This window comes from Mytilus trossulus, chromosome 4, assembly GCF_036588685.1.
Source record: "Mytilus trossulus isolate FHL-02 chromosome 4, PNRI_Mtr1.1.1.hap1, whole genome shotgun sequence".
Lineage (NCBI taxonomy): Eukaryota > Metazoa > Mollusca > Bivalvia > Mytilida > Mytilidae > Mytilus > Mytilus trossulus.
Window position 1 is genome coordinate 89,055,842 of NC_086376.1, and position 27,071 is coordinate 89,082,912.

The 27,071-nt window shown below is 34.1% G+C and overlaps 1 protein-coding gene across 1 annotated transcript; it reads right to left on the bottom strand.

Annotated features, from left to right (window-relative positions):
- Positions 1 to 6,680: 6,680 nt before the first annotated feature.
- Positions 6,681 to 26,817, bottom strand: LOC134716248 (glycosylated lysosomal membrane protein-like). The gene is made up of 6 exons (XM_063579123.1): positions 26,669 to 26,817; positions 25,497 to 25,781; positions 24,685 to 24,894; positions 22,255 to 22,482; positions 21,378 to 21,658; positions 6,681 to 7,429 (listed from the first exon to the last, which is right to left on the bottom strand). Exons 1-6 carry the CDS (start codon positions 26,756 to 26,758, stop codon positions 7,243 to 7,245), a joined length of 1,281 nt encoding a protein of 426 aa, XP_063435193.1. The 5' UTR covers positions 26,759 to 26,817; the 3' UTR covers positions 6,681 to 7,242.
- Between the last annotated feature and the right edge of the window lie 254 nt (positions 26,818 to 27,071).

Here is a 27,071-nt window from a genome sequence, read left to right on the forward strand (position 1 = left end):
CCCCCAGAAACGATATCCTTGTTTCTACTATTATATATATTACAAAGAAAATTGAGTAAATTGAGGTTATAAGGAAGAACAAAAATCAATCCTACTAATATAGCTATAACCGAATATAAATATACTTCCAAAGTAAGCTCTCGTTTGAGAACTGCGTAAAGTAGGTTGGCAATAAATATATAGAATGAAGATGTTTTATATATAAAATTATGTTCTCTCTATTCAAATTGCTACCCAAGCATCTTAAAAGTACTTCATTATATTGAAATGAAAATTCAATGACTTTCTATAAAAGAATCATATTCTGAGATTTAAAAAATATGTTTCCTCATTAAAAATTCATTTTAAAGCAGAATGATAAATTTGTCCATTTTACTTGGAGTTTCACAATTGTATGACATTATTTTGGATCTTTCAATTTAAATATAAGTGAATATCGATAGGGGATTAATAAAGGAATCAAAAGAGTAAAAAAATATACAGATCAATGTGCTTGTTTTCGAGATATTAGCCATTGAAATTTTGGCGGGAAAATATTCTCTCTTGACTTTTCATAGCTTTATCATTGACAAGTTTACATTCTCAAAAACTATAAAAGAATAATTTAAATTTTATAAGACTTTTAGATGGCCTAGCATTATACATGTAAAAGATTTATAAAAAGATAAATGGGGGTTAATGCCATTTTTTTAAGGCATTTTAAGGCATTCACATGAATAAAACCTGAGGTTTCTGAAAATCTGACAAAAATCCCAAAACATGACAAGCGAACTTCAATGTACCTTAACTAAGCTCTGAAGCTAAAACCAAGTTAGGGATTATCGATCTTATATATGAAATTTCTGAGAGAAAAAAAATGACTCTATTTATAATCAGGCTCTCCGACAAAACATAATCTTTTCAAGAATCTACACATGTATGATATCTTTAAAAATTAAACCTACCCCCTCCCCTTTTTTAACCTTTCAACCCCAATATTACATTATATATTACATTTGTTGAACCTTATGAAAAGAACAGAAAAGACTGTAAGTGAAGCAAACCATGCAGTCATATTCCAATTTGAAAGCAAACACCCTCTATTTGTGTATTTTTTTACATAAATTTCTATTTATGCAATTTCAGAGTAGGTGTTGCTATGGATAATATGTGTTTCCGTGGTAACAATTGAAGTCAACAACACTTGACGATTGTAATTTAACATTTGCGTTAGCTTTTATGTATTTTTCTTATCGGTTATGAAAAATTCATGACATTTAAGCTCTTAAACTGCAATATTCTGCAAATAAAAACTCCGTTTCCAAGGAAAAAATCGGTTGCTATGGTGATAAAACTTGAGAAAATCCCACGCATTTCACTATTTGATTTGGTAAAGAAGTATCCAAACTTCATAACTACAGTGCTAACTATTCTGTACACATTTGCACTTTTCTTAAAAACACCAGAGAAAATTTGATAATTCAGCAAAAATCCCAATTTTAGAAAAGTTGAAAATATGCTTTTTTTCACAAAATTTTACAAAAAATTTACAAATTTGGTTGACATGCAATCTTCATTAAAATGAAGCTTAAACCAAGTTCTATCAATGTTACATATGAAAATTAATGAAAAATGGACGATTTTATTCATAATCAGGCTCTGAATTGTGGTGATTTAGCTGCTTTTTGAAAGATTTTACCACCTTTAACAACCAAAAAATAGAGTGTCCATCACCATGGCAACCACTCATATTTTCCCACTCAAAATTATTTTTTGAGCAGTATTCATTGATTGCTTCTACTAGGCCAATTATAGAGAAAATCTGAAACCATCATGTATCGCACTCTGCCTGGTTCTTACAAAGAGCTGTACTTAAGATGTTTTGTTTTATTTCTTTCAATATTTAGAACAATTTGATATTTTTCCATGCTTACTATTTATTTTTAAGAAATGAATGATTGTAGCATTTTTTCTTATTAGTTTTGTGGACGTCTCATAGCCAGTAAACACCCCATCTGTTATAATATACTGTGGACATTTTGTTTATATTTGAATATATTTACCTATGTTGAAGGACGAGGATAGTGTCAAACCATAAAATACAATTATTAAGTCTATAGGAAATAATATTATATTTTCCACGCTGTTTTTGTAAAATAGGTGCAATTTTTGTACTCAGCATGCAATAATGTACAGTGACGTTAATATTTTATATAGACTTATGCAAGGACATTTTAAATGGATTGATTATTCCTAATCTATTTTTGAGGAACCAGGGCTTAGCTTTATATGAAATGATCAAATGAATATGGATATCATTTTTCCGAAGTCTATTCTAAAACAAAATTTGACAGATCAATTTATTCAAAACTAGTTTCGCAAATAAATAACTCATCAAGGGGATAATGTTTGCTTTTATTTGGCATAACGTTTAGAATTGTGGTGCCTGAATTCTCTTCAACTGTATATTTATTTGGCTATTGTTTCATTCTGAGCGTCACTGATGAGTATTGTATAGACGAAACGCATATCAAATTAAACGCCTGGTACCTTTGCTATCTTGACTTGCATCTCGAAATTGACAATGAGGGTCGATTGAAAACAAAACTTTACGACAAAAGAGACGATTTCAGCTTTCCGATTGTGAACTTTCCATTTCTAAGTAGCAACATTCCAGCAGTTCCTGCATATGGTGTATATATCTCCCAACTGATACGATATTACATTTCCTATCATGATTCATTTGATAGAGGGTTGTCGCTAACAAGCAAGCTAATAAATCAAGAGTTCCAAATGGTGAAGTTGAAATCATCTCTTCGTATATTTTATGGACGTCATCACGAGTTGGTTGACTGTTATGGAATAACAGTTTCACAAATGATATCAGATATGTTCCTTACATCGTAACTACAATACCCTTCCCTTTCATGAATGTGACCTACCGAATTAGACTATTTACCGGATTTGTTATCTCATAAGCAACACGACGGGTGCCACATATAGAGCAGGATCTGCTTACCCTTTCGGAGCACCTCAGATCACCCCTGGTTTTGGTGGGGTTCGTGTTGTTTATTCTTTATTTTTCTGTGTTGTTTCGTGTGTGCTATTGTTTGTCTGTTTGTCCTTTTCATGTTTTGCTATGGCGTTGTCAGTTTGTTTTCGATTTATGAGTTTGACTGTCTCTCTTGTATCTTTCGTCCCTATTTGATAACTATGAACACCACTGGGTCAACGGCATTGCATTGCAGAGGGTATTATCAGTCTATTATTCAGCACGTGGGTGTTGACACAAATATCAATTATATAGTCAATTATATAAAGTAACTGTTTGCGAAAGTACGAATTATTCGAAATACTAGAGTTTTCTTATCCCAGGCATAGATTACCTGAGCCCATAATATTCCATAATATTTGTTTTTCCTTTTGAAGCTTATATCATGAAGGAACTTCTAGTCCGTGACAGTATCAGTGAAATAAGACAACTCTCCGTACAAGTTAGAATTTGTAAAATTAAATGTTTACTTGTACATATCCATAAATCGTTGATCTGCGCAAAACAAAAATATTCCACCTCATTATAATACAAATCCATCAGAGATCAAGACGAATGGAATGTTGGCAAATTGCAATGAAAAGTTATATCGTAATAGTTTCAGAGATATCAAAAACATTATGTCATAATTATAATAAGGTATTTGTAATTATTCACTTCTTAACATCTATGTAGATACTCCACCAACAATTATATAACTAATCTAATATTGGCTGTTTAAAAATATAAAAATAATGAAAAAAACTAGGGTTTCAACTCCCTTAGCCAAAGTTGACATTAATTTATTTTTCTATTTTTTTGTCCCTTTTAGTCATACAGCTGCTCAATTGGTTCGGTACTTATGCCACTGTGGCTTTCAAATATTCAGCTTTGAGTGTTCCGCGGGTAAATATAAGTAAATCAATAAGTCTTCGGACGCATCAAGTGTGTTTATTTTTATTTGATGATCCATTTAGTTCAAATGTTATTGTCAATCGGAAAAAGAACATGAGTTTATGTTATAATTTTATTGTTTGCAGAGGGCCTCTTTTCAAAAGTAGTAGAATATTTATGTTCATATTGTTATTTCCTGATTTTTCGCAGCTTTACCTTAGTTTTTCTTATTCATATCTATAAAGATGAGGAGTTTGCCTTTGTAATATGAACTAACACTAAAATATTGTTGGCTGTAAAACATAGGTAACATGAAATGAAATTGAAAAGATTACGAGTCCCCTGTACTTGGTTTTAAAGTCTGTTAAAAATGCACCGTCGTAAAAAAAGATTATTAGCATTTATATCTATATATAATTTATATTGTAACATGTTTTGTGACACATTTATTGTTTGTGTGTTATTCTGAAACTAGAGTGTTCACTATATCCTAGTATAATTTCTTATTTAACTATTGATCTAATGCTTCTTTTGTTTTTGGATTTGTTCAGATAGTGTGGTTGGTCAATCGCTGGGATATGCCCCCCAACCCAACAATATCTATTAGATAGAGGAAAGCCAGTCTTATCTATTCCCCTCGTTCCTGAGGTATCAGGATTTCTTGATTTATAATTAATCGTTGGATAGTCCCTTTTTCTTTTAGGCGATTAATAATGCTAATAAAACTGGCAGCCCTGTGCTGTATTGTCCACCGATGTAGCGCTTTCATGCAGTTTATATTTATAAAATGAGGAGTTCGCCATTGTAATATATACCAACACTAAAATAGTGTTGGCTGTAAAACATAGGTAACATGAAATGAAATTGAAAAGACTACGAGTCCCCTGTACACTGTTTTAAAGTATGTTAATATATGCACAGTCCGACATTGAATTCTATTAAATCGTAAAACAAATAAATCGATTTTAGTACAGAAATTAGCATTTTATATCTATATATAATCTATATTGTAACATGTTTTGTGACACATGTAAATGTTTGTGTGTTATTCTGAAACTAGAGTGTTCACTATATCCTAGTATAAATTCTTGTTATTTAACTGTTAATCTAGTGCTTCTTTTGTTTTTGAATTCGGTGAGATAGTGCGGTTGGTCAACCGCTGAGACATGTACCCCAACCCCACAATATCTATTAGATAGAGGAACGTCAGTCTTATCTATTCCCTTCATTCTTGGGGTATCAAGATTTCTAGATTTATAAGTAATCGTTGAATAGTCCCTTTTTCCTCTAGGCCATAAATACTGCTAATGAAACAGGCATCCCTACGTTGTATCGTTCAATTTTTCGATGTCGCCTTTCATGTAAGAGTCCGAATTGACTCTACATAATCGAGTGTTGATCACAACTGAGATGTAAGCGTTTTCCCTTCATGATGAAGAACAGTTGCGCAAATGTCTACGGAGAAAGCCTAATGTTGAACTAGATTTGTGGCAGATACTATTTATAAAATTGAGAAAGAAAATGGGGAATGTTTCAAAGAGACAACAACCCGACCATATTATAAACAACAGCAGAAAGTCACCAACAGGTCTTCAATGTAGCGAGAATGTTTTTTTCCATTTTATATCTTTTGAAATCGAAATCCCGGGGTATAGGTGTTTTGGTACTGCTTGGAGTATTTGCTTGTCCAGTTTGTGGAATTAAAAGTTTTCATTGCAAATCTATATCTTACAAGTAAAATCGATCGTAATTATACTAAAATGTGCATGACTTACACAAGTATTTTTACTCTTACGAATTTGTTGTGAAAGAGACCCTGATCGTGTTGATGTTTCCACAGGCCAATACAATGTTGTACCTGTAAACTTGTGAACAAGTTACTGTATTGGTTTATACCATATGTATACTAAAACTTTTCATATTGATCAATGTAGGTGTTAATTCTAATGGTAGTTAAGCATTGACTATGTGTCAAGTGTCTTGTATATAATTAAGTACTAGTAGCATCTTTTTGTTCTAACAAGATCAGTAAGCGTTGGGGATTTATTTTTGAGAGTTTGTTTATAACCTATATTTTGCCTAAATAAGTGGATCTAAAGTATTGTAATCTCTAATGGTGTTGGGTATTAAGCTGTACTTGTATGAAACTCCTCTTCCTTGAGGCTGGGAACAGTGTATATGTTCTTGCTTCAGGTATTTGAAATTGATTATTGTGTCTGTTTCGATTGTTCTTGGTGATCAATACAAATTGCAAAATTGGAAAAGTATTGAAAAACAATTGCCCTCATCACTAAATAATGTGAGGTTGAAACACTTTAAATTGCAGGTGCATTTGACTTCAATCTGAATTGGCTAGGATTACCGGTTTGTTTTCCTTCCAAAGGTTATGAACTATATCAACGAGAGCAGACTCAGCTGTAAGTGGTATAAACACCAACAATCAGTCTAACATGTAACTTTTTTTTACATATTAACCTTGTAATAGTTCAAAGGTTTAGGGATATGTTAATTGTTGTTATATATATATTGGTCAGTTGGAAAATATATCATCCCTTCTCATGACAGGAACACATGGTTATCTATTGTTACAAATACATGCAAATCACAAAGCCTTACTAAGACCAATGTATAAATCAAAGGAACCAATGGAAGACCTGACAATTTTTAGAATCAGTTCTTTTTTGTAGTTTACCTTAAAGTGGTGTAAAGATAGTTCAATTTTATTCATTTTTTCATTGTATGATTTTACCAGCCAAAACCCAAATATCAACATACATAAAATTTAACTTTTTTTATTAAAGTAAAACATACTTTAAGAACAAAGATATCACAGTTAAACAGATAATATGTACTTTTAAATGGACAGAAACAATTTCAATGATAATTTACTGATTTCAAATTGTATGGCTTTAAACCTTCCGTTTATTATTTGTAACTCATCTGAAAATTTATCAATTTTTCTCAGAAACTGATACATTTTCAAAAACACTTTTTGATAAAAAAATATTTGCATGTTCTTTAACAACACTGGTCACACAGTTAGCATACTATTTTCTTAACAATTGTCCTGATATTCTCATAAAAAGTTCTCCTTCTTCAATGCTTGTATTTCAAAATATAGCACAATAACATGTCAGTATCTATTATCATTTGATTTCCTTGACATATTTTTATTATCTAAAAATGTGTTTAATTAATCAGATACCATGAAAGCTGTAGACTATAAAAGACTTAATTGGATATTTACCTTATTTTAATAGTATATATCTAAGACTTATAAAGAACATTCAGTAAAACTATTAAATGAGTATTTTTTTAATCACTTCACAGAATTGAACTCAGTTTACAGACATAGCACTTTTAGAAACATCAACTAAAAGAGGATCTGATTTTTTCTTTAGACAGACAAAAATGCCGCCAAATATAATAAGTACAACAGGTATACCAAGTCCAACAGATATCACAACAACCACTAGAGATGATACAGCATCCATTGGAGGTTTCCCGTAACCTAGGGAACCAGTCCTGCAACAAAAAAAATCATTATTAATCAAATTGGAAATAAGAATTACTTCATTTTAATTTTTTAAATACCAGCAATCTAAAATTTTCATTACTAATCTTGTGTGTTTTGCCAACATTTTCATAAAAAGTGGTATACATTTTGATTTAAAGAAAACTGACATCTATGCAGATCAATGCATCTTATCTGAACTTGTATGTCAGTATATATCAACAAATGAAGTATTTCAAACACATCAAAGGGAGACAAGTCATTCTATTCGAACAAAGATGAAACAATATTTATTTTCTCATGAAAAATTTACTCTTTGGGCTGGGTGTTTTTTCTTGATGTTTTTTTTGTCTCTATTAAAAACCTTTTTAGGCAAATTTCACAGCTTACTCTTTAAAGTTGTTTAAAATTTTAATATTCTTCAACTAAACATTGCACAAATCACCAGATATCAGTTATAGTAATTCATAAAACTCCTAAATGTGTTGTACTGTCACGAAAAAGAAATTCCTTCATAACATAAGTTCTAAATGGGAAAAATATTTTGGAATATTATTTCCACTGGAATAGATATTAAAATATATGTTTCTAACAGAAATAAATGTTATAGAATATTTGTTCCAACAGGAACAGATATTATGTATGACATTGTTTATAACAAATTTTTTAATAGCAGTTCTGTTATGCAGTGGTAAAAAATATAACTACAGTACAGTACTACACCACAAAATTGTACCATGATTAAAGCAGTTTGGAGCTTAACATACAATATAGACATTTGTTTTTTGTTGATAGTCTGTTTGACCTTAGCACTTTCTACTGTTGTATTATACCTACATCAGTCAGGGGACTTACTGAAATAAGTGATTTTTAAATCACTTTTTTGAGTAGCAAATACGAGGTTTTGTCACAAATTGGGATTTTGTAGTTTTTTCAAAATTTTAAACACACAGGTTTACAAAACATCTTCAAAAATTAGTAAAATTAAAAAATATGAACTTTTTGCTTCTTTTAAGTAGCAAGGTTTATGCCTTTGATGCTATCATTTACCTGAAAATTCTATTTTAGTTCAAAAAATGCTATAATAATGGCATTCCATAATGAACTGATACTTTCTTAAAAGATATTTCACAGCAGTGGGATTATTTTTCCTGTGAAGTTCAAGGTTTCATCTTTCAGATTATGTAATAAAATTTTCTACTGTTCGCGATAAAAATTTCTCTGTTCAGGGGTGTTGAAATTAGTGGGGGTTATTAAAAGAATGATACTTAAAAAAGTGATTTTGGGAAGGAAATTGAGGTCTGATACTTAAACAAGAGATTTTTATGTCAGTATACTAGATTCAGTACAAGGTCATCACCTGACATGACCTGGTCATCCTAGACAACACAGATGTTGGTTCTGATAAGTTTAGAGACATAATTAGTCACTGGATCATTAGTATTCTATATTTAAAGCTACATTTATATTAAATCACTTCTTCTAGTGATTAATTTGTACTACTTAAATAGGTGATTATTAAAGAAAGACAACTCTAACTTCCAACCTTTATGGAAATAATGTTACTTGAATCAGTGATTTAGAAAATCACTTGTTTAAGTAAGTCCCCTGACTGTACCTTGAAGTCCATTTATTTCATCCTAAATTCATTTATAAGCTGCATAGCCAAAACTCAGCCATAGTGATTTGTTGGCCATTCTGTTTAAGCCTCTCTGTGGTTTTTTATGTACTTAACTTGTTCATACTTTGTGGTTGAGAAACTTTTGACCTTGACCAATAACTAAGCAATATGAAGTTTGCAATGGGCGTCAAGTTGGTTACCTATTCCCTATTCCCTATTCGTTACCTATTCTCTATTCCCTATTCGTTACCTATTCGTTACCTATTCCCTATTCCCTATTCGTTACCTATTCGTTACATATTCCCTATTCCCTATTCGTTACCTATTCGTTACCTATTCCCTATTCCCTATTCGTTGCCTATTCGTTACCTATTCCCTATTCCCTATTCGTTGCCTATTCGTTACCTATTCCCTATTCCCTATTCGTTACCTATTCGTTACCTATTCCCTATTCCCTATTCGTGACCTATTCGTTACCTATTCGTTACCTATTCCCTATTCCCTATTCGTGACCTATTCGTTACCTATTCGTTACTTATTTGATTTTTAATATCCATCCCCCTTTTTAATTATGGCATTGAAAAGTTTAATATGGCTGCCATGGAAACGGCACAATTGTGAAAAAAAATATGTTTTTGGTTTTTGGTGAACTGTTTGGATATGCTTCAACTCAGAATCATCATATTTTAAAACAATGTAGGTGCCCACTATATACAGGTGTTGGATGACTTTGGCGATCATTGGAACTACAATGTTGCCATGGAAACTACACCAAAATTTTCAAAATTCTCAAAATGCTCAAAACTTCATGAAACTTCACAGTAATGATGAGCAACAATGGTAGATGTGGCATTTGGAGTTGGAATTCCAAAATAGGTCTTGTTTCCATGGAAACAATGCAAAAAGGTCAAAAATTTCAAAAATAAGAATTTTGAGTAAACTGGATGAATCTTTACAGGATGGTAACTGGCATAGGCAGAGTCGGATTTTGAAGTTAAAATTTTCAAAATGGCAGCCGTAACCATGGAAACAGCAAAAATATCAAACATTTTAAAATGTTCAAACTTAATGAAACTTTGCAAAAATGTTAATAGACATCTGTAGATGCTCTCTTTCACTTTGGAATTGTCAAAATGGCTGCCGCTCACCTGGTAATAGGGGGAAGGGTGCCATCCGTTATTGCAATTACAAATCTAGTTGTTAATACTCTTACATATGGTAATAGTTCTTAATGTGTTGAGGTAAAATGATCTTTTTATGAACTATTTATATGTGTTTGTGCTCAACCGATCCTTTTACTTCATGTTCGATACGCATTTGTTCCTTACTTGTTTTTTTATACGTTCTACTTTTTAACTGCTTTATGTCCGTATGATTGAAGATGGATCTTGGCTCGACGGGATGAAATCACCGTGTTAGCACTTGCATAAAAAAGAAGATGTGGTATGATTGCCAATGAGGCAACACTCCACATTAGACCAAAATGACACAGAAATTATCAACTATAGTTTACTGTACGGCCTTCAACAATGAGCATAGCCCAAACCGTGTAGTCACCTATAAAAGGCCCAGGCACGATAACCTCATACAATTCAAACAACAAAATTGACCGCCGTATTTCATATACAATAAAAAAAACCGAAATATGTAACACAAAAACAAACAATGACTACTTAATTTCAGGCTTATAATACGAGTATCTTACGTTGCACCTTTTAAAACATCATTTTCAATTGTTTTGTTGTCACTGGTGGAAGATTTGGGCTCTTAGAGGTGATATAACTCTATAAGTGCATTTGTATCCGTTCCAGCGCTCGGAAAATACCCTGTTACCTATTCGTTACTTATTCGCTTTTCCAAAGTTTTTTGTACGTTGCACCTTTTAGGAAAGAATTTTCAATTAAGTTCATATCTCTGGTGGTAATAATGTGTTCTTATAGATGAAATACCCCTATTAGCACATATGTACTCGTTCTAGCGCTCGGATAATACCCTGTTACTTATTCGTTCCTTATTTGCTTTAATGCAAGAGGTATACGTTGCACCTTGAAATAAATCGTTTTTTAATTGTGTTCATGTCTCTGGTGGTAACAATGTGTTCTTAGGGATGAGATGACCCTATTAGAGCGCATGAACCCGTTCCAGCGCTCGGTAAATAACTTGTTACCTATTCGTTACCTATTCGTTACCTATTCGTTACCTATTCGTTACCTATTCACTTATGATACGTTTGTTGTACGTTGCACCTTTGAGAAAAGGATTTTCTATTAAATTCATATCTCTAGTGGTAATAATGTGTTCTCATAGATGAAATACCCCTATTACCGCGTATGTACCCGTTCCAGCGCTCAGTAAATACCCTGTTACCTATTCGTTACCTATTCACTTATAATACGTTTCTTGTACGTTGCATCTTTTAGAAAAGAATTTTCAATTGTGTCCGTGTCTCTGGTGGTAAAAATGTGTTCTTAGGATGAAAATACCCTATTGTCGCGCATGTACCTGTCCCAGCGCTCCGTTAATAACCTGTTACCTATTCGTTACCTATTCACTTTTAATATATTTGTTGTACGTTGCACCATTTAGAAAAGGATTTTCAATTGTGCCCATAAGTCTGGTGGTAACAATGTGTTCTTAGAGATGAAATGACCTTATTAGCGCGCATGTACCCGTTCCAGCGCACGGTAAATACCCTGTTACCTATTCGTTACCTATTCGTTACCTATTCACTTATAATCCGTTTGTTGTACGTTGTACCTGTTAGAAAAGTATTTTTAATTGTCTTTATGTCTCTTGTGATAACAATGTGTTCTTAGAGATGACATTACCCTATTACCGCGCATGTACCCGTTCGAGCGCTCGATTAATACCCTGTTACCTATTCACTTATAATACGTTTGTTGTACGTTGCACCTTTTAGAAAAGGATTTTTAATTGTCTCCATGTCTCTTGTGATAACAATGTGTTCTTAGAGACGAAATTATCCTATTAGCGCGCATGTACCCGTTTCAGCGCTAGGTAAATACCCTGTTACCTATTCGTTACCTTTTCGTTACCTATTCACTTATAGAACGTTTGTTGTACGTTGCACCTTTTAGCAAAGGATTTTCAATTAAATTCATATCTCTGGTGTTAATAATATGTTCTTAGAGATGAAAGACCCCTATTGGCGCGTATGTACCCGTTCCAGCCCTGAGTTAATACTCTGTTTCTTATTCGTTCCTTATTTGCTTTTTATGCACGAGGTATACGTTGCACCTTGAAATAAATCGTTTTTTAATTGTGTTCATGTCTCTGGTGGTAACAATGTGTTCTTAGAGATGAAATGACCCTATTAGAGCGCATGTACCCGTTCCAGCGCTCGGTAAATAACCTGTTACCTATTCGTTACTAATTCGCTTTTAATGCGCGGGGTATACGGTGCACCTTGGAATGAATCGTTTTTTAATTGTTTTCAAGTCTCTGGTGGTAACAATGTGTTCTTAGAGATGAAATTACCCTATTAGCGCGCATGTACCCGTTCCAGCGTTCGTTTAATACCCTGTTACCTATTCGTTACCTATTCGTTACCTATTCACTTATAATACGCTTGTTGTACATTGCACCTTTTAGAAAAGGATTTTCAATTGTGCACATGTCTCTGGTGGTAACAATGTGTTCTTAGAGATGAAATGACTCTATTCAAGCGCAAGTACCCGTTCCAGCGCTCGGTAAATACCCTGTTACCTATTCGTTACTTATTCGCTTTTAATGCGCGGGGTATACGGTGCACCTTGAAATAAATCGTTTTTTAATTGTGTTCATGTCTCTGGTGGTAACAATGTGTTCTTAGAGATGAAATGACCGTATTAGCGCGCATGTACCCGTTCCAGCGCTCGGTAAATAACCTGTTACCTATTCGTTACTTATTCGCTTTTAATGCGCGGGGTATACGGTTCACCTTGAAATGAATCTTTTTTTAATTGTTTTCAAGTCTCTGGTGGTAACAATGTGTTCTTAGAGATGAAATGACCCTATTAGGGTTCATGTACCCGTTCTAGCGCTCGGTTAATACCCTGTTACCTATTCGTTACCTATTCACTTATAATACGTTTGTTGTACATTGCACCTTTTAGCAAAGGATTTTCAATTGTGCCCATGTCTCTGGTGGTAACAATGTGTTCATAGAGATGAAATGACTCTATTAAAGCGCATGTACCCGTTCCAGCGCTCGGTAAATACCCTGTTACCTATTCGTTACTTATTCGCTTTTTAATGCGCGGGGTATACGGTGCACCTTGAAATAAATCGTTTTTTAATTGTGTTCATGTCTCTGGTGGTAACAATGTGTTCTTAGAGATGAAATGACCCTTTTAGAGCGCATGTAACCGTTCCAGCGCTTGGTAAATAACCTGTTACCTATTCGTTACTTATTCGCTTTTAATGTGCGGGGTATACGGTGCATCTTTAAATGAATCTTTTTTTAATTGTTTTCAAGTCTCTGGTGGTAACAATGTGTTCTTAGAGATGAAATGACCCTATTAGCGCGCATGTACCCGCTCCAGCGCTCGGTTAATACCCTGTTACCTATTCGTTACCTATTCACTTATAATAAGTTTGTTGTACATTGTACCTTTTAGAAAAGGATTTTCAATTGTGCCCATGTCTCTGGTGGTAACAATGTGTTCTTAGAGATGAAATGACTCTATTAGAGCGCATGCACCCGTTCCAGCGCTCGGTAAATAACTTGTTACCTATTCGTTACTTATTCGCTTTTAATGCGCGGGGTGTACGGTGCACCTTGAAATGAATCTTTTTTTAATTGTTTTCAAGTCTCTGGTGGTAAGAATGTGTTCTTAGAGATGAAATGACCCTATTAGCGCGCATGTACCCGTTCCTGCGTTCGGTTAACACCCTGTTACCTATTCGTTACCTATTTGCTACCTATTCGTTACCTATTCGTTACCTATTCGTTACCTATTCGTTACCTATTCACTTATAATACGTTTGTTGTACATTGCACCTTTTAGAAAAGGTTTTTTAATTGTCTACATGTCTCTTGTAGTAACAATGTGTTCTTAAAGATGAAATTACCCTATTAGCGTGCATGCACCCGTTCCAGCGCTCAGTAAATACCCTGTTACCTATTCGTTACCTATTCACTTTTAATATATTTGTTGTACGTTGCACCCTTAAGAAAAGGATTTTCAATTAAATTCATATCTCTGGTGGTAATAATGTGTTCTTATAGATGTATTACCCCTATAAGATTGCATGTACCCATTCCAGCGCTCGGTTAATACCCTGTTACCTATTCGTTACCTATTCGTTACCTATTCACTTATAGTACGTTTGTTGTACGTTACACCTTGTAGAAAAGGATTTTCAATTAAATTCATATCTCTGGTGGTAATAATGTGTTCTTGTAGATGAAATACCCCTATTAGCGCGTATGTACCCGTTCCAGCGCTCAGTTTATACCCTGTTTCTTATTCGTTCCTTATTTGCTTTTTATGCACGAGGTATACGTTGCACCTTGAAATAAATCGTTTTTTTATTGTGTTTATGTCTCTGGGTTTCATCTCTAAGAACACATTGTTACTATTAGAGACATGAACACAATTATAAAAAGATGTATTTGAAGGTGCACCGTATACCCCGCGCATCAAAAGCGAATAGGTAACGAATAGGTATCAGGTTATTTACCAAGCGCTGGAACGGGTACATTTGCTCTAATAGTGTCATTTCATCTCTAAGAACACATTGTTACCACCAGAGACATGTGCACAATTGAAAATCCTTTTTTAAAAGGTGCAACGTACAACAAACATATTGAAAGCGAATAAGTAACGAATAGGTAACGAATAGGTAACAGGGTATTAACCGAGCGCTTGAACGGGTACATGCGGGCTAATAGGGTCATGTCATCTCTAAGAACACATTGTTACCACCAGAGACACGGACACAATTGAAAATCCTTTCCTAAAAGGTGCAACGTACAACAAACGTATTATAAGTGAATAGTTAACGAATAGGTAACAGGGTTTTTACTGAGCGCTGGAACGGGTACATGGGCGCTAATAGGGGTATTTCATCTCTAAGAACACATTGTTACCACAAGAGACATGGAGACAATTAAAAATCCTTTTCTTAAAGGTGCCACGTACAACAAACGTATTGTAAGTGAATAGGTAACGAATAGGTAACGAATAGGTAACAGGGTATTAACCGAGCGCTGGAACGGGTTCATGCGCTCTTATAGGGTCATTTCATCTCTAATAAAATTGAGAATGGAAATGGGGAATGTGTCAAAGAGACAACAACCCGACCAAAATAAAAAAAACACAACAGCAGAAGGTCACCAACAGGTCTTCAATGTAGCGAGAAATTCCCGCGCCCGGAGGCGTCCTTCAGCTGGCCCCTAAACAAATATATACTAGTTCAGTGATAATGAACGCCATACTAATTTCCAAATTGTACACAAGAAACTAAAATTTAAATAATACAAGACTAACAAAGGCCAGAGGCTTCTGACTTGGGACAGGCGCAAAAATGCGGCGGGGTTAAACATGTTTGTGAGATCTCAACCCTCCCCCTAAGAACACATTGTTACCACCAGAGACATGTGCACAATTGAAAATCCTTTTTTAAAAGGTGCAACGTACAACAAACATATTGAAAGCGAATAAGTAACGAATAGGTAACGAATAGGTAACAGGGTATTAACCGAGCGCTTGAACGGGTACATGCGGGCTAATAGGGTCATGTCATCTCTAAGAACACATTGTTACCACCAGAGACACAGACACAATTGAAAATTCTTTCCTAAAAGGTGCAACGTACAACAAACGTATTATAAGTGAATAGGTAACGAATAGGTAACAGGGTATTTACTGAGCGCTGGAACGGGTACATGGGCGCTAAAAGGGGTATTTCATCTCTAAGAACACATTGTTACCACAAGAGACATGGAGACAATTAAAAATCCTTTTCTTAAAGGTGCAACGTACAACAAACGTATTGTAAGTGAATAGGTAACGAATAGGTAACGAATAGTTAACAGGGTATTAACCGAGCGCTGGAACGGGTTCATGCGATCTTATAGGGTCATTTCATCTCTAATAAAATTGAGAATAGAAATCGGAAATGTGTCAAAGAGACAACAACGCGACCAAAATAAAAAAAACACAACAGGAGAAGGTCACCAACAGGTCTTCAATGTAGCGAGAAATTCCCGCACCCGGAGGTGTCCTTCAGCTGGCCCCTAACAAACATATACTAGTTCAGTGATAATGAACGCCATACTAATTTCCAAATTTTACACAAGAAACTAAAATTTAAATAATACAAGACTAACAAAGGCCAGAGGCTCCTGACTTGGGACAGGCGCAAAAATGCAGCGGGGTTAAACATGTTTGTGAGATCTCAACCCTCCCCCTAAGAACACATTGTTACCACCAGAGACACGGACACAATTGAAAATCCTTTTCTAAAAGGTGCAACGTACAACAAACGTATTATAAGTGAATAGGTAACGAATAGGTATCAGGGTATTTACTGAGCGTTAGAACGGGTACATGGGCGCTTATAGGGTAATTACATCTCTAAGAACACATTGTTACCACAAGAAACATGGAGACAATTAAAAATCCTTTTCTAAAAGGTGCAACGTACAACAAACGTATTATAAGTGAATAGGTAACGAATAGGTAACGAATAGGTAACAGGGTATTAACCGAGCGCTGGAACGGGTTCATGCGCTCTTATAGGGTCATTTCATCACTAAGAACACATTGTTACCATTAGAGACATGAACACAATTATAAAAAGATGTATTTGAAGGTGCGCACCGTATACCCCGCGCATCAAAAGCGAATAGGTAACGAATAGGTAACAGGTTATTTACCAAGCGCTGGAACGGGTACATGCGCTCTAATAGGGTCATTTCATCTCTAAGAACACATTGTTACCACCAGAGACTTGAAAACAATTAAAAAAACGATTCATTTCAAGGTGCACCGTACACCCCGCGCATTAAAAGCGAATAAGTAACGAATAGGTATCAAGTTATTTACCGAGCGCTGGAACGGGTACATGCGCTCTAATAGAGTCATTTCATTTGTAAGAACACATTGTTACCACCAGAGACTTGAAAACAATTAAAAAAAGATTCATTTCAAAGGGCACCGTATACCCCGCGCATTAAAAGCGAATAAGTAACGAATAGGTAACAGGTTATTTACCGAGCGCTGGAACGGTTACATGCGCTTTAATAGGGTCATTTCATCTCTAGGAACACATTGTTACCACCAGAGACATGAACACAATTAAAAAACGATTTATTTCAAGGTGCACCGTATACCCCGCGCATTAACAAGCGAAAAAGTAACGAATAGGTAACAGGGTATTAACCGAGCGCTGGAACGGGTACATGCGCTTTAATAGAGTCATTTCATCTCTAAGAACACATTGTTACCACCAGAGACATGGGCACAATTGAAAATCCTTTTCTAAAAGGTGCAATGTACAACAAACGTATTATAAGTGAATAGGTAACGAATAGGTAACAGGGTATTAACCGAGCGCTGGAACGGGTACATGCGCGCTAATAGGGTCATTACATCTCTAAGAACACATTGTTACCACCAGAGACATGAACACAATTAAAAAACGATTTATTTTAAGGTGCACCGTATACCCCGCGCATTAAAAGCGAATAAGTAACGAATAGGTAACAGGGTATTTACCGAGCGCTGGAACGGGTACATGCGCTTTAATAGAGTCATTTCATCTCTAAGAACACATTGTTACCACCGGAGACATGTAGACAATTAAAAAACCTTTTCTAAAAGGTGCAATGTACAACAAACGTATTATAAGTGAATAGGTAACGAATAGGTAACGAATAGGTAACAGGGTATTAACCGAACGCTGGAACGGGTACATGCGCGCTAATAGGGTACTTTCATCTCTAAGAACACATTCTTACCACCAGAGACTTGAAAACAATTAAAAAACGATTCATTTCAAGGTGCACCGTATACCCCACGCATTGAAAGCGAATTCGTAACGAATAGGTAACAGGTTATTTACCGAGCGCTGGAACGGGTACATGCGCTCTAATAGGGTCATTTCATCTCTAAGAACACATTGTTACCACCAGAGACATGAACACAATTAAAAAACGATCTATTTCAAGGTGCAACGTATACCTCGTGCATAAAAAGCAAATAAGGAACGAATAAGAAACAGGGTATTAACTGAGCGCTGGAACGGGTACATACGCGCCAATAGGGGTCTTTCATCTCTAAGAACACATTATTAACACCAGAGATATGAATTTAATTGAAAATCCTTTGCTTAAAGGTGCAACGTACAACAAACGTTCTATAAGTGAATAGGTAACGAAAAGGTAACGAATAGGTAACAGGGTATTTACCTAGCGCTGAAACGGGTACATGCGCGCTAATAGGATAATTTCATCTCTAAGAACACATTGTTATCACAAGAGACATGGAGACAATTAAAAATCCTTTTCTAAAAGGTGCAACGTACAACAAACGTATTTTAAGTGAATAGGTAACAGGGTATTAACCGAGCGCTGGAACGGGTACATGCGCGGTAATAGGGTAATTTCATCTCTAAGAACACATTGTTATCACAAGAGACATAAAGACAATTAAAAATACTTTTCTAACAGGTACAACGTACAACAAACGGATTATAAGTGAATAGGTAACGAATAGGTAACGAAGAGGTAACGAATAGGTAACAGGGTATTTACCATGCGCTGGAACGGGTACATGCGCGCTAATATGGTCATTTCATCTCTAAGAACACATTGTTACCACCAGACTTATGGGCACAATTGAAAATCCCTTTCTAAAAGGTGCAACGTACAACAAATATATTAAAAGTGAATAGGTAACGAATAGGTAACAGGTTATAAACGGAGCGCTGGGACGGGTACATGCGCGCCAATAGGGTATTTTCATCTCTAAGAACACATTTTTACCACCAGAGACACTGACACAATTGAAAATTCTTTTCTAAAAGATGCAACGTACAAGAAACGTATTATAAGTGAATAGGTAACGAAAAGGTAACGAACAGGTAACAGGGTATTTACTGAGCGCTGGAACGGGTACATACGCGGTAATAGGGCTATTTCATCTATAAGAACACATTATTACCACTAGATATATGAATTTAATAGAAAATCCTTTTCTCAAAGGTGCAACGTACAACAAACGTATCATAAGTGAATAGGTAACGAATAGGTAACGAATAGGTAACAAGGTATTTACCGAGCGCTGGAACGGGTTCATGCGCTCTAATAGGGTCATCTCATCTCTAAGAACACATTGTTACCACCAGAGACATGAACACAATTAAAAAACGATTTATTTCAAGGTGCAACGTATACCCCGTGCATTAAAAGCAAATAAGGAACGAATAAGTAACAGGGTATTATCCGAGCGCTAGAACGAGTACATATGTGCTAATAGGGGTATTTCATCTATAAGAACACATTATTACCACCAGAGATATGAACTTAATTGAACATTCTTTTCTAAAAGGTGAAACGTACAAAAAAACTTTTGAAAAGCGAATAAGTAACGAATAGGTAACAGGGTATTTTCCGAGCGCTGGAACGGATACAAATGCACTTATAGAGTTATATCACCTCTAAGAGCCCAAATCTTCCACCAGTGACAACAAAACAATTGAAAATGATGTTTTAAAAGGTGCAACGTAAGATGTTCGTATTATAAGCCTGAAATTAAGTAGTTATTGTTTGTTTTTGTGTTACATATTTCCGTTTTTTTTTGTATATGAAATACGGCGGTCAATTTTGTTGTTTGAATTGTATGAGGTTGTCATGCCTGGGCCTTTTATAGGTGACTTCACGGTTTGGGCTTTGCTCATTGTTGAAGGCCGTACAGTAAACTATAGTTGATAATTTCTGTGTCATTTTGGTCTAATGTGGAGTGTTGTCTCATTGGCAATCATACCACATCTTCAAGTGCTAACACGGTGATTTCATCCCGTCGAACCAAGATCCATCTTCAAACATACGGACATAAAGCAGTTAAAAAGTAGAACGTATAAAAAAAAAACAAGTAAGGAACAAATGCGTATCGAACATGAAGTAAAAGGATCGGTTGAGCACAAACACATATAAATAGGTCAAAAAAAGATCATTTTACCTCAACAAATTTAGAACTATTACCATATGTAAGAGTATTAACAACTAGATTTGTAATTGCTAGCAATAACGGATGGCACCCTTCCCCCTATTACCAGGTGCGCGGCAGCCATTTTGACAATTCCAAAGTGAAAGAGAGCATCTACAGATGTCTAGTAACATTTTTGCAAAGTTTCATTAAGTTTGAACATTTTGAAATGTTAGATATTTTTGCTGTTTCCATGGTTACGGCTGCCATTTTGAAAATTCTAACTTCAAAATCCGACTCTGCCTATCTATGCCAGTTACCATCCTGTAAAGTTTCATCCAGTTTACTCAAAATTCTTATTTTTGAAATTTTTGACCTTTTTGCATTGTTTCCATGGTAACAAGACCTATTTTGGAAATTCCAACTCCAAATGCCACATCTACCATTGTTGCTCATCATTGCTGTGAAGTTTCATGAAGTTTTGAGCATTTTGAGAATTTTGAAAATTTTGGTGTAGTTTCCATGGCAACATTGTAGTTCCAATGATCGCCAAAGTCATCCAACACCTGTATATAGTGGGCACCTACATTGTTTTAAAATATGATGATTCTGAGTTGAAGCATATCCAAACAGTTCACCCCAAAAAAAAAACAGATTTTTTTTCACAATTGTGCCGTTTCCATGGCAGCCATATTAAACTTTTCAATGCCATAATTAAAAAGGGGGAAGGATATTAAAAATCAAATAAGTAACGAATAGGTAACGAATAGGGAATAGGGAATAGGTAACGAATAGGTAACGAATAGGGAATAGGGAATAGGTAACGAATAGGCAACGAATAGGGAATAGGGAATAGGTAACGAATAGGCAACGAATAGGGAATAGGGAATAGGTAACGAATAGGTAACGAATAGGGAATAGGGAATAGGTAACGAATAGGTAACGAATAGGGAATAGGGAATAGGTAACGAATAGGTAACGAATAGGGAATAGGGAATAGGTAACGAATAGGGAATAGGGAATAGGTAACCAACTTGACGCCCATAAGTTTGCAAAAAATATACAGAATTGTTTTTTTTTAAATTTACTGAAAAATTTTAAGTGAAAACACATCTCAGTTAAGTATACTTGAACCAATCATATTATTTGGTACAATTTTGTTTTTAAATAATATGTACTAACCAAACAGTGTAATTATTCTTTGTAAATGTTCCATCTTCACTTAGACCAAATGAAAAGTTTGTAGAGCTTATTCTCAAGTTAGCCATATGTGCACTTCCAAAGTAGGCTAGAACTGCACTTTGGTTTAATAAATACTGAAGGTCTGTCACTTTGGTCAGACCATAACCTCTGACATAAGTCCCAACAGCTCGCTCACGATGTGCTTTAGTATAACACACTGGTTTATGTTGAAGAAAACCACCCTGTTCTTCTTTCTCTGGTCTGGTTAGCCAGTTTGATATCTGTCAGAAATAAATTGGGTAATGTGAGAAATAAACAATAGAAACAAGGAACATGAATGGATAATAACAATTGGGAGTTTATTTACATTACATTTATCATGTTTATTGCAAAAATGTTTATTGCAAAAATGAAAACATTTACAGCATGAAACTCTACAGAACAGGAAGCAGAATTAAATTTGCTTCATCATTATGTAAAATAAATAAAGATAAATAATGAGATCAGCAAGAGTAATAAATAACTAAACAAGCCCTCATGATCAGTAAGAGTACTTTGAAAAGACAAGAGAATTGTTATTGAATAGACTAATTTATGAAATTACACATTCATTTGCAAAATGGGGGAAAATAAATAATAGTAAATATGTTATCATTTTCTCTACAAAAAATGTAGTACAAATGTATAAAAATAGGACAAAAACTATAAACTATATATACATGTGTTTGTTATAATTTCTACATGAAAGAACTAAAATTTGAATTATAAGATCTAGTGTGTTGGTCCTTGTCTAACAATAAAAAGGGATCACATGTGAACATAGCCAGTGTGACACTAAATATGATTAGAAATAAAAACTTAAATATAAAATACATACTGTAAACACTCCAGGTGTGTATTCATCATCTATAGACTTGGTCTCATCAAATTTCATATCTTTATCTGCAGAGTCTGTGCTGAACAATACAGTTTCTAAAGCAAATCTGGATAGTGACATGTTCCCTGTATTAATATTCATCAGTTTAAAGTCAAACTGACTGGTATCTTCAGTATACTGTAGATGGGGTAAATCTGTAGCCCTATCCATGTGGTCAAAAAACATAAACTGAAATTACAAATAAAACTATTTTTTTTATTGTGAAAGAAATGAGAGTCATGTGCTCTTGATCAAGGTATTTAAACTTTTGTCTAGTCTATTGTCCCATTGAATAAATACCATAGTTATTGTTCTCTGTAAAGTTTATTCAGTGGGAACTTTAAATTTCTTCTAGGAGAAATCTTTAACTCATTATTTAAGTTACCTGACCAAAAAAACATCTTCTTTGAAATGCTTTTGCTCCAATGAATTTGCATGTTTTTTGTGGTAGTTTAGTTATAGAATACATCTATAAAGACTTTGATTTAAGTGTCATCATTTTTTAAGTTTTTTTGTCAAACACACAAAAAGCATATTACATGCACCTTCGGGAGGATTACATGTCAGTCAATCATGACCCAATTCAAGCAGTTCATAAATTAATATTTTACATGTTTTTTTTGGTAGAATTTATATGGTGTGAATTCTCATCTTTTAAGGCAATATTTCTGTTTGGTTTGTTTGTTATTGAGTTGCGGTCTCCTGGAATACAATACATGTATATGAATCTCCATTCAGGGGCGTAGCTGCCGTAAGGCACTATAGGCACGTGCCTACACATAATTTTTCACAAATATTTTTTTTTTTTTTCTGAAAAAAAATGATAAACAACGTTATCTGTCAAAACTCTTTGATTATCGCATGTCATCTGTACACTAGCCTCTCGTTCTTATAGTGAATGAAATATTGGATAGAAATGAATGTCAGTATGATTTTACCTTTACATATAGAATCTATAAACTTGAACTTTAGTTGGTTCAGATCATTTCACTTCTATTAACAAGAACTTGAATAAACCTCAACATAGACACAGGAGGGTTTTATTTTAATTAGTTGTTGTTAGTTTTCAATTAGCTTTCCACTTTGCCTTCACCCGACTTGCCAATGTTGGTTGTCCGTTTGACTGTGCAGGATGTATAACTACGCAGTCACGTCAGGTCAGAATGAGGACATTAAATCCGATGCCTAGTTATAGAGAGAATGCCTCTCTTTGTGGAGTTCGTAGTTGGTCTACTGAAAGGCAAAATTTCTGCTCCTATCCAATAATCCCTCATTTTCCAATGCATGGCATTTTCAAATTTCCAGACCTTCGTCTTGGACGACACCTATTACAGGACCTATCTCCCTGTTGTATTTATTGTAAAAAAAATTGTCCAAATTCCTAAGCAGGTAGGGATTTTACAGAAAAGGATGTAAAGAAATACGAATTTCTTGAATTTTTTTACGATGGAATGAACAGAACAGAACTGTGTGTATGTGTTTGTGTGGCTATGGTAAAGGTTTAAGAATAAACAAATATTGATGTTTTTTTTGTCTAGCCAAAAAGATAGTTTTATTATAAAGTAATATCAGTGTTTACGTGGGTGCCTTATTTTTTTTTAATGAAGGATCGTCACAATATTTACTATTAATTAAGTTATACGTAATATATCAATCAGAACGGAATAGATATGAAAATACCAAACAGGGTGTACTGCTTAATTAAAGGGGTACGCTGATCTACGCTGGGCAGTGCATATATATATTGTAATTTTTTCACCATATTTCCGACTGTGCTGCGTTATCTAATTCACAAGTCAGATAACTCATAATTCTTCGAACTTTTCATCATGTATATTATAATTATCATGAATAAATGACCAGTAAATTTAATATTTTTGTTCATAAAATTATGCAGCTAAAATGCTGAAAACCGTTTTCCGTCTGCCTGGACCTACTGGGGGCTTTAAGCGGCCCCCAGACCCCCTGCCGATTGGTGCCTACAGTTCGCTGGATATCTAGCTACGCCCCTGCCATTCATTCATAATCACAAAAATGCATTCATAATCACATGAACAATGAGATTTTGACTGTTGTTGCAGTGAGTCATTACATTAAATTTAAATTATAAGTGGCTTCTTCAAATAACTAAAGATCTACATGTAATTGTTTGTTAAACAATTTAAATAAAAGTATGACCTAATGTGATAAGTACTTCTTCCGTAGTTAGTACAATCATTTTTCAGAAGTACATGTATCTTTAAATAAATTACTTGTTTGTCAATAAAATACATTTGTCAGAATGAAACATTACTGGTATGACTTAGTAGTTTAGTCATAATTATCCCTACAAGCATGACAAGTAACTAGTCTAAAATAAGTAAGGTATGTGCCTGTGAATTTTAAACTCACTTTAAATTCTAAGGAGCCATTATTTATTGTCTGTCCCATTATAGCTGAACTATTTTTAACCCTCAACTTAATAGCAGAATCTGATGAGATGGCTTTCAGGTCGAACCATTCAAACATTGATCTAGAGAAGTCAAACACTTTAAAGGCTGTTTTGTTCAGATTTAATTTCCCTAGCTCTGCTACATCTCCTGTGTCGTTGTATTGAAATAACTGAAAAGTAAATAAAATTATATTTATGTACATGATCAATGATGATTTAATTGAATATTAACCAAAGAAATCAATTTACACTATGATAATACAGTAATACATGTCTATTGATGTGTCTTCAAGAAATAAACTTACTCTAGATGTATAATAATATTAAGGTATCTTTAAGAAACTGATTATGACAATACATGTACATAAAGGTGTCCTCAAGAAACTGATTTATTCTATGACAATACATCATGTACATCAAGGCGTCTTCAAAAAATTGATGTACACTCTGATAATATACATGTATTGAAGTGTCTTCAAGAAACTGATTTACTCTTAAATAGTATGTTGAGGTGTCTTATTTTTTAGTTAATCACATTGTGATATAATACATGATACATGTATATGATATATAATATAATCAGTATTGAGTAGAGAACCCCCCAAAAAAAACAATCAACAGATTTATTTTATGCATGTGGCCTGTAAAATGAACAGAAAAATTGTCTGTTCTATGGTCATGATGATTGTGTTGTTGTCTCTTTGACACATTCCCCATTTCCATTCTCAACTTTAAGTGTATAAAATATATATATATATATCAGTTTATTTACCCTTGTAAAAACAACTCCATAAGAATACAATACTTTATAACTTGGATCTAGTTTGATTGAGTTTTCCATTTCTGTGATATTGCCTGATTTAAAGTTCTCCCAATTGATGCTTATTCCTGCATCTTTTGTTGTTTTCTCAGTCATGATGACCAGGACGGTGGGTGGTCCGATGGCTGTGAGTATATAATGGAATGTATTTTGATCTCCGATAGCTTTGATGTAAGCCACACCTCCTGCACAATCTTCCTTTGTGTCATCACACCCAGGATTTAATTCAGTTTGTATCTATAATTAAAAGATATATTTTAATAGCATCATCCATGTACAAATGTATCATATAAATATATAGACATGATAGACAGAACTGTTCAGCAGAATAGTTACTGTACCTGTAGATTTCAGAAAACTTCAACGAACAGAATATATATATGGCACATTTTATTTTGAATACAGTACACTATAGTGATGATTATTAACCTATAGATTCACTTATTATTCTGTAACAACATTTAATCATGATTTACATCAAACAGTTAATTTCCTTCTTTAATACACTGTATAACATGTATAATAAACTGATTAAAAGCTTTTTTTTCTTCTTTACATTGGTCTTGGTAGACTGAGTACCAGGGTGTCCTACCAAAGAGAAAGCAATCTGTCAAAAAATATAAACTCTGTGGTTTAAAGTCTGTAATATGAAAATAGTCTATCAATGCATTTTACTAGTAAACTTTAATATCACTATGTCCCATGACGCATTTTCCAACAAATCAACATGTCAGCCAGAATGGGTATTTTTAGGCGTATAAAATGTACTTGTTCTAGTTGAGTTACATGTTATTATAAAAAAAATATGCCAAATAGATTTACATTTTGTATTTATATACATGTACATGATGTATTGTAAGGATTTTTGAGGCAGTCTGATACGTTCTTTTTATTCTCAAATATTTTACGCTGAAATTGGAAAGTTGTCAATATCTAAACATTAATATTAATGGTATCAGAGAAATATATACACATATACATGCACATTTTTTATGTATCTAAAATTATAGTTGTACATTTAAATAATTTTTAAGTCACAGTTTTCAATTTCTCTTACATATCTCATTACTTGACAGAAATAATGGAAATATATTATTTTGTCTAAAAAAATAATATGATCTTACCGTTCTTAACGCAAAAGTTGTCTCCAATAGAACAATAAAAAGGAGAACAACTGAACAAACTTTTGAAACAAATGTTACGGTTACCGCCATCTTTAAACTGTGGTGATCACATGATTCATTATCAGCTGAGCGTCAAGTGATAACCAAAAGGTATGTTTCGTACCCGCATAAAACTTTTAAAGTATAACGGACTGAAAAGAACTTTATTTTTTATTTCAAATACTCTGTCACAAGTTAAAACAATTGTTTTGAAATAAAAAAAAATATAGTTTTGAGTAAATAGTTATCTCGTTATGGTCCAGTTAAAAAAATATTCCTTCAAAAATAGTTTGCCGCCCCGGCCTATGTCCTAGCTGACTCCGGCGGCCGTACTTTCAGTTAGGCTATGTAACGTAGATGTATT

Coding starts and splice junctions, on each gene's coding strand:
- LOC134716248 (XM_063579123.1), bottom strand. CDS start 26,758: ATGGCGGTAACCGTAACATTTGTTTCAAAAGTTTGTTCAGTTGTTCTC. Junction 25,782..26,668: donor CAACTTTTGCGTTAAGAACG/GTAAGATCATAT, acceptor TTTTAATTATAG/ATACAAACTGAATTAAATCC. Junction 24,895..25,496: donor ATGGAGTTGTTTTTACAAGG/GTAAATAAACTG, acceptor TTTACTTTTCAG/TTATTTCAATACAACGACAC.